General features: G+C 38.5%; 1 protein-coding gene across 3 annotated transcripts; it reads left to right on the top strand.

Annotated features, from left to right (window-relative positions):
* The first annotated feature begins 3856 nt into the window (after positions 1-3856).
* Positions 3857-13393, top strand: LOC108479121 (uncharacterized). 3 transcript variants are annotated; one of them, XM_053022800.1, is made up of 8 exons: positions 3857-4089; positions 4307-9528; positions 9650-9882; positions 9964-10108; positions 10678-10876; positions 10959-11288; positions 11374-12062; positions 12327-13393. In XM_053022800.1, exons 2-8 carry the CDS (start codon positions 4408-4410, stop codon positions 12987-12989), a joined length of 7380 nt encoding a protein of 2459 aa, XP_052878760.1. In that variant the 5' UTR covers positions 3857-4089; positions 4307-4407; the 3' UTR covers positions 12990-13393. The 3 variants fall into 3 exon arrangements, with proteins under 3 accessions (XP_052878760.1, XP_052878761.1, XP_017637026.1); XM_053022801.1 differs by having other exon boundaries at positions 4318-9528; XM_017781537.2 differs by lacking the exon at positions 3857-4089 and having other exon boundaries at positions 4143-9528.
* Positions 13394-14601: the final 1208 nt, after the last annotated feature.

Genomic DNA, 14601 nt, shown 5'->3' on the forward strand with positions numbered 1-14601 from the left:
GCTCGAATGAGAATAATACTCTACATGTTGTAAAAAGGATTTAGCCCGGACGGGTAATCTTGATATAAGCCGCTTGAGCCGATGCTATAGATTGGATTTAGCTCGGACGGGCAATCCAAATTAAGCTCTTTAGAGCGTATGTCCTAAAAAGGATTTAACCTAGAATGATAATCCTAAAACATAATATGTGGCTTGAGAGGGTGCTTGTAAATTTATACCCAAAGGGGTACTTTTGAGTATACTAATTGGATGTCCATTAACATTTCAATGGTTCAACGTAAAAAAGGAATCTTGAAACAAGGAAAGGTGAAAAATTTATGGAACTTGTAATGTGATGAGCTCATCTATGTTTACTTGATATTCATATGATATTATGTGACTAACTTGTTTGAATAAGTGTATGTGTTTAGGTAACTTACCCAAAATTGATGGAATATATATTTATATGTGCTTGTGTTAATAAATAAGACCGGTAAGTTTGTTTTCAGTTATACGAACTTTCTAAGCATAAAATGCTTACTCTGTTTATTTTTCCCTATCTTATAGTGCTCAAAACTCACGAAGGTTGGAAGTCGGTCGGAGCAGTCATCACACTATCCACTATCTCATTTTGATTTAAATAGAAATATCATTTTGGTATAATGGCATGTATAAGCTTAATTGGCCAATTACGACTTGATGATGATGTTTGTAATCTAGCCATTGGAATGGCTAGTAATGGTTATTTGATATACTTGTAATGTCATACTATGCTAGCTTTATATATATTAAGTGGTTGTTTTTAGTAAGTCTAACATATGGATTAAACCAAGGTAAAATTTTGAACATGTATGCATGTAGTGTTATGCCTTGTAAATGATGAAATTGCTTGAGATGGATGCTTGAAGTGGTTGGATTGTATTTGGTATGTCTTAGTGTAGGAACATGGTAAATTTGGGTGACAAACGAGGTAAAGAAATGGCTTATTTTTGTCCACACGGGCGTGTGTCTTGGCCGTGTGCGACACACGGCCTGTCCTATGGGCATGTGGTCTAGCCGTGTGTCCCCTACATCTTAAAAATGAGAAACAGAATGCTCAGAATTGGGCACACCGCAGAGACACAGGCGTGTGTCTCAGTCGTGTGGTTGACACGGCCTTGAACACGAGCGTGTTACACGGCTGTGTGAAAACTACATCTAAATTTCGAAAATAAAAAATTGTTGCACGGCCTAGCACACGGGCGTGTGACTTCAATTTCTTCTTGCTTTAAAAGTCAAAGAGTTACATGGGTTAGGGATACGAGCATGTGTAGTACACGACCTGACTACATGGGCGTGTAAGCCCTGCACCTAGGAAAAATTTTAGAATTTCGCGAAAAATTCCCTAAGTTCACCATTTAGTTCCAATTTGATTCCAACATTCGTTTTGGGCCTCGAGGGTCCATATATGGGACGATGTGTATGATCTCGGAAAACGAATAGTAATTTATGTAAATTAATTGAAAATTGTTCTAAATGTTTCGGTAATACTTCGAAACCCTGTTCCGACGATGGATACGGGTTATGGGTGTTACAACCGCTGTTTTTACACTAACAACAGGTAAACACACTACCCATCCAAATTCACCGTTAATGTTTAGGTATACTACAGGTAAACAACCAATGACCTTTCATACCATATCGATAACAAAAGTTATCTTCACTCATTATGGGGTTATCTTGGGAATTCTTTTTATTTTCTTATTTATCTTCATTTTTCCACTTCTGGTGGTGAGAAGAATTAGTATGACAATTCCTCTTACTATTATTATATAGCCACTTACTACATCCATGTCAAAGAGTACGTCTTTATATATTGCTATGTTCAAGAATGGAGCAAATCTAATATGACAAGTTTTATGGTTTTTCATTTAATAGTTCATTTGAAGCATAAAAATTTGAAATTTTTTTTTTCTAACAAGCCCTCATCAATAATATTTTCCTCACATAATTTTAATTAAGAACTCAATACTTTAGAGTTATCCTTACTCAAAATTTTAAAATATTACAACTTTAGGTGCATTCAATCATAATAAGATTTAGATAGAATTATCATATTATGTTACTCATATATTTCTTTTAAAATATTTCACAATTCAAATGGATCTTTCACAATCAAATATTTTGCTTTCAACCCTTTATGGGAATGATGACAAAAAATTTATATTTGAGTCGACAATCAATATATATTTAAACAAAAACATTTGATAAGAAAACAATATGTAATCAAATATAAAGAAACATGGTATCAATATATCCTACCAAAATCCATTCTTTTAAAATATTAAATAAGAAAATAGTATTCGACTTTTTTTCTCCAAATATTATATGACATTAGAAAATCTTTTGAAAATAATATATTACAAAGAATTATTGGTAAACTCTATAAACCCATCAATATTTAATAATCTAATTCAATAATTCAATTAGATTTAAAACAAATAAATAATAATTATTGTTATACCTCAATTAAAAAAAACATTGAAGCTCCTTATTAATCTAAAATTTGTCTGACAAGGGCTAATTTAGTTGTGCTTAAAAAAAAATACTTTTGGCTTGAAAAAGATTTTTAGAAGAAAAGTTATACTAAATAAGTTATTTTTGGTTTAAATTTTTTGCTTTTCAAAAGCACTTTTGGGAAGAAGCTAAAATTTTTAATTTTTCCTCTCCCAAAAGTACTTTTGGTGCTTAATTACTTTTTTACCCCTCCAACAAGATAGTACTTTCCCTTCTTCTTCTTTTTTTCTTGATACAAATGTGTTAATATCTAATTACAAATATTTAATGGTTATATTTAAATATTTAAAATATAGTTTATATATTCTAATTAAATTTTATAAATAATTAATATTTATTACTTAAAAATATTTATAAGTTATATTTCATATATTAAAATATTAACAATAAGTTATAATAATTTTTTATATTCTTACTAAAATATAATAATAATAATTAAATTAAACATTATTTAAATGTATATTTGTTACTTGATAATAACATGTCTAAAATAGATATTTTATTTTTAAAATTACTTTTTAACAATAATGCTAAACATTTAAATATTAAACCAAACTTTTCAAAATTACTTCTCAAAAATATTTTTTAAAACACTCTTTAAAAATATTGCTAAATTAGTCATAAATTCAAAATTAAAACCAAAGTCAATAGTGGGATTAAATCTTTCAAACATCTTTAATAATATAGAAATAAAACAAATTAATCATAGAATAAAAAATTTCAATATAAAACATTAAATAAATATTTCCCATAAATCTCTGCATAACTTCAATATTTTCCCGATAATTTTGATTTTCTTTTCTTCTATGCAAAAGGACGCTTAATTTATAAATATCTTGGTACAGAACCTTAAAGATCTTAAGATAGTCAAGTGGTTGAAGTTAATTAAAATATTGTTCTAAGGTTTTAAGATCAAATCCAACAAGTGAATTTTATTTTTGTTCTTCAACCTCTCACATGAGATTAGAAAAAGATAATGAAAAAAGCAATTGGGGGTGCACATCTTTTGGAGGTGGCGAATTTTTTTTTTTTGAAAAAAGAAAATTGGATAAAGCAAAAGAGAAATAAAATGAACAAGAATATCTATAATTCTTCCTAAGTTTATATTTATAGATATAGAAAATATAAATAAAATAAAATTTTATTTCTAATGAAAATTTATAATAGTAATAAATTATATATATTTAAAGAATAAAAAACAAGTAGATACCATAGTCAATAATTCTTATCTCAAGGTTAAAAACAGAATTCTTACCAAACAACCAAAATTATAATCTACGGTAAGAAGTACAAGCAGTATTAAAAAAAGAGAGTACATCTACAGTTCTGGACTTTCAAAGGGGCTAAAAACATGTAAAAACAAATAATTGGGGCAGAAAATATGAATAAACATATATAGCGGGGAGCAAAACAAATACACATTCCCTTTTTATTTTTTTCTTCTCTCTTGCTTTTTAACTCCTTTCTCATTTCTCCTATTCTAATTCTTCTCTCGCTCTCTGGTTTTGGAGTGCGCACGTTAGCCTCCTTAATCTCTATTCTACACACACGGAGGTAAGTCCTAAACCTACGCTTCATTTTCTCCCCCCCCCCCTCCCTCTTTTTTTTTTTTAATTAAAGTGAAATATAGAAATCAGCATACAAAACCCTAATTAGAAAGTAGAATAAAACTTTCGAGCCATTTCCCCCCTTCCCATTTCGTAGTTACAGTGAGATTGATCTGTTTTGTTATTCTTTTTTATTTTGTGTTTCTTATCTTTATTTTAATTAGGGAATATTCAGGGAGGCGAAATCTAGGGTTAGGCCTTTGATGCTTTGGCGGGGATCATCGGAATCCGTCAAACGGGTTAGCAGTTCGGGTCGGACCCTCCCATGGCAAATTCCGGTGGCGGGAATAAGTTTGTTTCAGTCAATCTGAACAAGTCTTATGGCCAACAACCATCTAAACAGCAGTACCATTCACATCATTCGGGTTCCTATGTCTCAAATCGCACGCGAACTGGTGCTGGCAGTGGAGGAATGGTGGTTCTTTCGCGTCCTCGTAGCTCTCAAAAGACTGGGTCCAAGTTATCTGTTCCACCCCCCTTGAATTTACCATCCTTGCGAAAGGAACATGAGCGATTTGATTCGTTGGGATCCAGCGGTGTGCCTGCCAGTGGAGGCGTTTCCGTCACTGGGCCAAGGCCTGGTTCGTCCGGAATGGGATGGGCTAAACCCGGTTCAGTTGCTTGGCAGGAGAAAGAAGGGTTGATTGGTGGTGATGATCACGTGAATGACGGGGTTGATCGTTTGAATGCTGATGATGGGATGACTAAGGCAAGTAGTGGTGTTTATATGCCGCCTTCTGTTAGGTCAGGGTCAACTTCCTCCACGTCTGCTTCAGCGATAGGTTTTCCGCCTTTGGATAAAGCTACAGTTTTGAAGAGAGAGGAATTTCCTTCATTGCAAGCAGCATTACCTGTTGTATCAGGGGCTGAAAAGAAACAGACAGATGGTTTGAATCAGAAGCAGAAGCAATTGGCGATGGCAGGGCAGGAGTTGCCTGATAAGCATGGGGACGGATCACAATCAAATTCAGTTATTGATATGCTTCCTCAATTGCAGTCGGGGAGAATTTCCGTTGACAATGGATTGAGTGAGAATGGTGGAAAAGCTCGTAGTACAAGTGGTTCTCGTTTATTAGAACAAGGCAGGAAGCAGGATGAGTACTTCCCGGGGCCACTTCCTTTGGTTAGTTTGAATCCAAGATCAGATTGGGCTGATGATGAGCGTGATACAGGTCATGTTTCGGACTACAGGAGGGATCAGGGCTATTCGAAAACTGAAGCGTACTGGGATAGAGATTTCGATATGCCAAGAGCTGGTGTACTTCCACATAAACCAGCTCATGGTCTTTTTGACAGGAGGGGACTGCATGACAATGATACTGGAAGAACACTTTCCAGTGAAGTCGCTAAATTGGACCCTTATGGCATGGATGCAAAACTACCAAGTAGAGAAGGGCGGGAAGGAAATGCATGGAGAGCATCTTCTCCTCTTCCTAAAGATGGAATTGGGTCTCAAGAGATTGCAAGAGACAGAAATAGTGTATGTACAAGGCCTTCAAGTATGAACAGAGAAAAGGAAAATAAGTACATTTCATCACCTTTCCGGGACAATGCTCAGGATGATAATGGAAGGAGGGATTTGGGTTATGGAAACGGAGGAAGACAAGCTTGGAACAATTCAGCAGATTCCTTTAGTAGTAGAGGGTCAGAGAGGAATACAAGGGAGCATTATGGCAATGAACAATACAATAGACACAAAGGTGATGCTTTCCAGAACAGTTTTTTATCAAAACCATCTTTTCCTTTGGGTGGTAAAACACTTCCTGTTAATGATCCTATACTAAATTTCAGTAGAGACAAACGTCCTTTGTCCAAGAATGAAAAATCTTATCTAGAAGACCCATTGATGAAGGACTTTGGGGCTACGAGATTTGATGGATGGGATCCTTTTTCTGCAAACCTTGTCGGGGTTGTTAAGAGGAAGAAAGACGCAGTTAAACAAACTGATTTTCATGACCCTGTCAGGGAATCATTTGAGGCTGAACTTGAGAGAGTGCAGAAAATGCAGGAACAAGAGAGGCAGCGAATTATTGAGGAACAGGAGAGAGCATTGGAGCAAGCTCGTAGAGAAGAAGAGGAGAGACTTCGGTTGGCAAGGGAACAAGAAGAGCAGCAGAGAAGGTTAGAAGAAGAGGCTAGGGAAGCTGCATGGAGAGCTGAACAAGAGAGGCTGGAAGCTTTGCGAAGGGCAGAAGAGCAGAGAATAGCCAGAGAAGAGGAAAAACGCAGGATAGTTATGGAGGAGGAAAGAAGAAAACAGGCTGCTAAACAAAAACTCATTGAGTTGGAAGAAAGGATTGCCAAGAGGCAGGCTGAAGGAGTGAAGGGTGGTAATAATTTTTCTACCGGAGTGGATGAGAAATTACCAGGGATGGCCAAAGAAAGAGATGTATCAAAGGCAACAGGTGTTGGTGATTGGGAAAATGGTGAAAGGATGGTGGAAAGAATCACAACTTCAGCTTCCTCTGATTCTTCTGGTCTGAATAGATCCTTTGAGCTGACTTCCAGGCCTAACTTCTCTAATGCTTCTTCTTCATTCTCAGATAGAGATAAGCCCTTTAATTCATGGAGGAGAGATGTATTTGAGTACGGAAACAGTTCAGCCTTCACTGGGCAGGAGACAGAGAATGGTCACTATAGCCTCAGGCAAGATGTATCTGCCGGAAGTAGGCCATATTCAAGGAAAGAGTTTCAGGGTGCACCTCCATACATGTCTTCCAGGCCTCACTATAGAGCAGGGGTTTCTGAAACTAGTTTAGATAATTTTGGTCAGCCAAAAGGTCAGAGGTGGAATGTTTCTGGGGCTGGTGTTGATCATTATGGTAGAAGTGCTGAGTTTGGATCTGAATATCATGAGAATCTTTCTGATAATTATGGTGATGTGACATGGGGGCAGCGATCTCGTGGTAATATTTATCTGCCTTACCCGGAAAGATTCTATCACAACCCTCAGGATGATGGGCTTTATTCCTTTGGGAGGTCAAGGTATTCTGTGAGGCAGCCTCGCGTTTTACCTCCTCCATCTTTGTCCCCAATGCAGAAATCCTCATATAGAGGTGAGAATGAGCATCCTGGTCCATCAACTTTTCTAGAAAATGAGATACAGTGCAATCAGGCAACAAGACGTGGATCTAGCATGGAGAACGTTTATGATGGTGGGCAGCAAGATGATCTTGGACATCATGGAATTATAGATAACCAGCGAGGTAATACTGATAATGAGGCTCAGAAATTGGATGGCAATGCCAGAAGGTGTGACTCTCAGTCATCTCTGTCCGTTTCAAGCCCTCCTGATTCTCCAATTCATCTTTCCCATGATGATTTGGATGAATCTGGAGGTTCTACAGTGTTATCAGCTGAAGAGAATAAAGAGGTCAACTTGTCAAGGCCAGAAATAGAACTGCTAGTGTTACCTACTGAAGCTGGGAAACAGGATGTCCGGATTGCATCAAGTTCTATTTCTGCTGGTGATGATGAGGAATGGACTGTTGATAACAATGAACAGTTGCAGGAGCAAGAAGAATATGACGAGGATGAAGATGGATACCAGGAAGAAGATGAAGTGCATGAAGGAGATGACGGCAATATTGAGCTGACTCGAGAGTTAGACGAATTCAATCTAGAGGATAAGGAGACCCCTGACATGATGGACAACTTGGTCTTAGGCTTCAATGAGGGGGTTGAGGTTGGCATGCCAAATGATGAATTTGAAAGAAGTTCAAGGAAGGACTCTTCGTATGCAATAAAACAGATTCCTATTGGCCCTCTTGAAGAAAATATATCTTTGGACAGTATGCATAGTGATACAAAAATCCTTCAGTCCATGGATGCTCCTTGTCAAGAGGGTTTAGATAGTTCTAGAATCTTTCTAGAAACTGAGGACGAAGTGCAGGATCTAGTTATTCAGCCTAATACCTCTCCGCAAGCATCAGCAGCATCTAAGCTCATTGATCATGTGGATGTTACTGGTAGCAGTGGTATGTCAACAGAGCATAATCTCCCCGACTCTGTCAACACGGCTTCTCATTCATCTTCTAGTCAGAGTAGCATGCCTACCACTACTTCTGCTCCTAATCACGCTGAAGTACCTGTTAAGCTCCAATTTGGACTGTTTTCAGGTCCTTCTTTAATACCATCTCCAGTTCCGGCCATACAAATTGGTTCCATACAGATGCCTCTTCATCTGCATCCTCCGGTTTGCCCCCCATCCCTCACCCAAATGCACCCAACACAGCCTCCTCTCTTTCAATTTGGTCAGTTAAGGTATACATCTTCAATTTCTCAGGGAGTGCTGCCTTTGGCTCCTCAATCTGTGTCTTTCGTCCAGCCAAATGTTCGAGGCAGCTTCTCCCTTAACTTGAACCCTGGAGTTCCTCTGCCTGTTCAGCCCAGTCAAGACACTTCTGGGCTTAATATGATGAAAAGTGAAGTTTCATCTCCTTTGGATAACCAGTCAGGGCTTCCAAGGTCCTTGGATTTATCACAAGGGAATGTGTTGAATGAGGGAAGTTCCACACCAGCTGGAGAAAGCAGAAAAAGTGTTGTGAGACAGCATGGAAATGTTGAGATATCAAATATTGGTGATAATGCAGCTAGGTCTGAGTCAGGTTTCTCTTCGGAGGACCAGGGGCACAAGAATTCTGTTCATAGAAACTTCAAAGCATTGTCAAATAAACCCTCAGAAGGTGAACTTCAAACTGTTCTGACATCATCTCACTTAGCTGCAAAAGAGAAAGATTTAAGTGGATTAAGGGGCCAAACTTGTAGTAGTAGGGGAAAAAAGTATATCTTTACGGTTAAAGGTTCTAACTCAAGATCGGCTTTTCTGGCTTCCGAGGCCTCTCGCCAAGACCCTAGTGGATATCAAAGGAGGCCTCGACGAGCTCGAACAGAGTTTAGAATTAGGGAAAATTCTGACAAGAAACACTCTTCTGGAATGGTTTCTTTGAACCACCCTAATCAAGTGTTGCCAAATGAAAACTCAAGTACCAATGGAAGGGGTACTGGATTTTCTGCAAGAAATAGGATGAGGAAAGTTGTGGTGAATAAGTCAAAACAGACAATTGAATTTGAATGCTCAAATTCAGCTCCAAGCAGTTCCCAGGAGATAGATTCTGGAAACAGGAATGAAAAGGGATTGGGAAAAGATTCTTTGATGAGGATTCAGAATATCCCACACTCTGGGAAAGGTAATCTTAAGAGGAATATTGAGGAAGATGTGGATGCTCCTCTGCAAAGTGGCATAGTGCGTGTTTATGAGCAGCCTGGAATAGAAGCAGCCAGTGATGAAGATGATTTCATTGAGGTCAGATCAAAGAGGCAAGTGCTGAATGACAGGCGTGAGCAGAGAGAAAAAGAAATCAAAGCTAAGTCTCGGGTTGCAAAGGTTGTAATGAACTTTGAACTGAACTCTTTTCTTCACTTGACAATAACATGTGTTTTTGCTTTGTTTTTTCTGGTCCAGTGCAATAAGACCAAGGTTAATATCATTTATTCATTTCTGACAGCCACCAAGAAAACCTCGTTCAATCCCACAAAGCTCAAAAAGAAATTCTGCTTCAGCAAGTGGAGTAATGAACAATGTTCGCTCTGATCTTGTTGCCACTGAGGGACGAAATCTGGCAAATAGTGAATTATCAGCTGCATTCAGTGCAACTATAGTATCCCAGCCCTTGGCTCCAATTGGTACTCCTGCGACTAAAACTGATGCACAGGCTGATTTAAGAACGCTGGCAGTGAAGTATACACCTATCTTAAAAATAATTAATGTACCTTCAAAAAAGAATTCATACAGATTGCTGACTCTGATGATTTTCTACAGGTCACTCCATACAAGCTCCCTTCAAGCCACCTCGGGTGGTGGACCAAGTCTGGTATCAGGATTGATGTTTGAGAGCAAGAATAAGATTTTTGACAATGTTCAGGCATCTTTGGGTTCGTGGGGTAATTCATGCATTAATCAAAAGGTATGCATAACTGCATTTACTGACTTGTTAACTACTACTAGTTTAACTTTGCCATTTGTTTCTAGTAGATCTGCAAGACTCATAGGTTCTGGTGCTTACCGGTTTTGCCCTTCTGTGCATCTTCACATTGGTTTCCACCAGTCCTTTTTTTTTGCCACATTTTTACTTCTTTCAATGTAGCTTCTGGTGCCTTTGTTGTCTTTATCTTTGGAATCAGGTTGATTTACATACATGACACGTAAAGTCGTAAACATGCTCAGCTCTTACTTTAATTGGTTGCTTTCTTTCTCAGATTTTCAACATGTTTAGCTTGGACTAGAGTTCAGTATGTATTGTGCTCTGATTTATCTTTTTGTACATGTTTAGCATTACTTTATATTCTGCATTCTAGATTGATCATGATTGAACTGTTTTAGGCTTGTTATTCTGAGGTTTATTTATTTATTTATGCTTTTAGTTTGAGTGTATTCTAAATTTCCGTACTTGTGGAGGCTGGTACTCTTTCTTCTAATATGATTGGACGATAAATCTGTGCGCAAGTCTGAAACTGATTTGGTTGAATCTTACAGGTAATGACATTGACACAGACCCAACTTGATGATGCTATGAAGCCTGTTCAGTTCGATACTTGTGCTCCTGCTGGAGATAGCAATAGCTCAGTTACTGACCCCAGTATGCCATCATCATCCTTATTATTGAAGGACAAGTCCTTTTCTTCTGCTGCAAGTCCTATAAATTCTTTGCTTGCTGGGGAGAAAATACAATTTGGTTGGTTCATTCTTTCTGATATCATTTACATTCTTGGAATCACCATTGCCGTGTATCTGAAGGATATCTTCGCTTTATACAGGAGCAGTTACATCACCTACAGTTATTCCTCCTAGCAGCCGTGCTGTTTCACATGGGATCGGCCCTCCAGGTCCATCTCGATCAGAAATCCAAATCCCTCGCAATCTTTCTGCAGCTGAGAATGATTGCACCCTTTTCTTTGAAAAAGAAAAACACCCAGGTGAATCTTGTGTTCATATGGAAGACTGTGAAGCTGAAGCGGCTGCTTCAGCTGTTGCTGTTGCAGCCATAACTAGTGATGAGATTGTGGGGAATGGGATGAGTACTTGCATCGTTTCTGCTTCAGATAATAAAGGCTTTGGAGGCGCAGCTATTGATGTTATTAATACAGGTGGATCTGCAATCACTGTAGGATCCCTGTATGTTTTACTCTTGTGGAGGTTAACCTGTGTTGCCTTTTTCTCATTATTTTGCAGGTGATGGTGGTCAGAAGTTAGCAAACCAATCAAAGGCTGAAGAGTCTCTCAGTGTTTCTCTTCCTGCAGATCTTTCTGTTGAGAACCCACCAATTTCTTTATGGCCGCCTTTACCTAGTCCGCAGAATTCTTCAAGCCGGATGATTTCTCATTTTCCTGGAGGCCCTCCTTCGCACTTCCCCTTCTATGACATGAATCCCATGATGGGGGGTCCAATCTTTGCCTTTGGACCACATGAGGAATCATCGTCTACCCAATCGCAGTCCCAGAAGAGTAGCACACCAGCTTCAGGTCCCTTAGGGACCTGGCAACAATGCCATTCTGGAGTAGATTCATTCTATGGTCCTCCAACGGGATTCACAGGCCATTTTATCACCCCACCTGGAGGTATCCCTGGGGTTCAAGGCCCACCACATATGGTTGTGTACAACCATTTTGCTCCAGTCGGACAGTTTGGACTAAGTTTCATGGGTACAACCTACATCCCATCTGGAAAACAACCTGATTGGAAGCACAACCCTGCTTCCTCTGCAGTCGGTGAAGGTGATGTGAAAAATTTGAATATGGCTGCTTCGCAGGGTAATTCTAGCAACATACCTGCTCAAATGCAGCATCTTCCCCCTGGCCCTGGGTCACCTCTTCTGCCCATAGCATCTCCACTCGCTATGTTTGATGTTTCTCCTTTCCAGGTAAAAGTCTTCCAAATTTACTTGTTTATAGAATATTAAATTGTTTACTTGAAAGTGAGTACCTATATGGATGTTCTAGCTGTAGTCATCAATGCTTTTAAACTGGATTTTAGTGAGGTTTATTGCTGGATGATTAGAATTATCATTATTGGATTATTTGACAGTTTCACTTCCACCCCCATGCCGTCTTTGCTACTCCCTTTTTTGATTTCCTCGGTTTTTACTCTGATCTAACTAATGCTTATCTTGGAACTCTTCCTTCAGTCCACCCCAGATGTGTCTGTCCAAGCTCGTTGGTCTCCTGTTCCTGCTTCACCTATGCAGTCTGCTACACCATCAATCCCATTGCAGCAACAGGCAGAAGGTGTACTACATTCTCAGTTCAGCCAGGGGCCTCCTTTGGACCAGTCATTGACTAACAATAGGTTCCCAGAGTCCCGAACATCAACATCCTCTGACTGCTCTAGGAAATTTCCTGTGGCAACAGATGCAACCATAACCCAGTTGCCTGATGAACTAGGGTTGGTGGAACCATCTAGCTCCTCCACCATTCCTGCTGCTTCAGCACCACAAGATGCTAAGAGCCCGTCCATCATGAAAGTTGCTGATGCTGCCAAGAATGATGTCCTAAATAATGATGGTATTAAAAGTAGTGGGCATAGCACAAATTCTGCGTTGAAGTCTGTTCAGTCTTCTTCCCAGCAAAAGAATATATCTTCTCAGCATTACGGGAATTCTTCCTGGTATAATCATCCGAGAGGGAATGCAATCTCGCAAAAGAATGGGTCAGGTGAATTGACCCATCGTAGAATGGGTTTCCAAGGGAGGAACCAATCGATGGGTGGAGACAAGAACTTTCCCACTTCAAAGATGAAGCAAATTTATGTGGCTAAACAGACCAATAATGGCACGTCAACATCGTCATGATGATAGGAAAATAAAGCTTCTCGGACTTTGATAGGGAAGCATTTCTTTTCACCAAATGCAAAATTTTTGTTGTATCGCTTGTACTGGTGAGTGGTTTTGGAACTATATATCCGCTGGTTTTTTCTGATTGAAGTTTGCACAAGTGGTGTTGGTGAATAGCAGTTTTGGTATTGGTTTTTGGGTTTCTATGTAGGAAGAAATGGGGTGTAGTTGGGGGTTCAGTTGGGCCTTTGCTAAAAGACTCTATGCAGTGGTTTTTGTATGAAGGAGCTGGATGAACCCCGTCACTCTTTTATGTTCCACTTTGTTATGGTGCGTAAATGTCGTTGGGATTTGATCATTTATTATGAAGGATCCAGCTGATATTTTTTTCATCTTACTAATGATATAAAAATTAAATATAATATGGGCCTTGGGTATATTACGTCTATGAATTCCCTATTTGGTGGGTAAGTTCAATGTTAGGTACTTGTGTTGTATTCCTCATAATCAAAGTTGCGCTTTGTAGTCTTAAGGGCTACATACACGGTTTGCGATATATGAATTTCATTTCATTGTAACACGACTCTTGCACGATTTAATTGCTAACAACTTCTTTAAAAATTCATTATAATAACTATCTTATTATTATATTAAAATATGTAGAGATAATATCAAATTTGGCAAAAGAATTTGTGAAATAAGCCTTCCGTATCTTTGTTTTACAAAACTAGAGTTGGATGAACAAATCAAATTATAAAGATTATTAGAAATCATTACTTAAAAGTAGTTATCTAACTCAAACTCATGGAGATTCTAGTGGTTCTTCTAACGAAGACAATAAGGGTACGACTTGTCAGAATGAGAAAGCGGATTCAGATGTGGTGATGGAGGTGGAATTGGATCCGGATCCATTGCTATCATGGAAGAAGAGGCTGTTAGGGAAAAGCTCTCGAGATTCAGAAGGAAGATTTGTGGGTCAAACATCGATGAAGATGATGACTTTGCCTTTGTGGAAGGAGACGTCATGAGATCCTTTGTCAACAGTATTCCATTAATCAAGTTCTTGGAGAGAATCAATTAGTTGCTAATCAAGGATATGACCCACACTATTGTGATCAAACTATTAGGCAGGAGTATTGGGTACGCTATGCTCCAAAACAAAATCTATGCACTATGGAAGCTAGTCAACCCTTTAACCTGATGGATATTGTGAACGGCTATTTTTTGGCCAAATTTCAAAATTCGGAAGATTATGAACAAGTCCTCTCCTAAGGCCTTTGGATCATTTTTTGGTCAATATTTGATAGTTTAGCCATGGTCCATTAAGTTTGACCTAGCACAACCTTTTTCTAGTGTGGTTATATCCTGGATTAGATTCCTAGAACTACCGGGCTACATGTATAAAAAGAAGATTTTATGGGAGATTGGAGGCTTGGTTAGAAAGGTTGTCAAGTTAGATTTTAACATCGATAACAGAGTAAGGGGTAGATTCGCACGGATGTCGGTCTACATTAGTTTGGATAAACTGCTAGTTTCACAAATTCTGATAAATGGGATACTCCAACTAATCGAGTACGAATACTAACTTACTATATGTTTTTCATGTGGCTGCTATGGTCATATAAAGGAT

The sequence above is a fragment of the Gossypium arboreum genome, chromosome 12 (assembly GCF_025698485.1).
Source record: "Gossypium arboreum isolate Shixiya-1 chromosome 12, ASM2569848v2, whole genome shotgun sequence".
Taxonomy (NCBI): domain Eukaryota; kingdom Viridiplantae; phylum Streptophyta; class Magnoliopsida; order Malvales; family Malvaceae; genus Gossypium; species Gossypium arboreum.

Excerpts from the sequence above, each read along its gene's own strand:
- LOC108479121 (XM_053022800.1), top strand. The coding sequence starts at position 4,408 with ATGGCAAATTCCGGTGGCGGGAATAAGTTTGTTTCAGTCAATCTGAAC. Across the intron at positions 9,529-9,649 it reads CTAAGTCTCGGGTTGCAAAG|CCACCAAGAAAACCTCGTTC; the intron begins GTTGTAATGAAC and ends CATTTCTGACAG. Across the intron at positions 12,063-12,326 it reads TTGATGTTTCTCCTTTCCAG|TCCACCCCAGATGTGTCTGT; the intron begins GTAAAAGTCTTC and ends CTCTTCCTTCAG.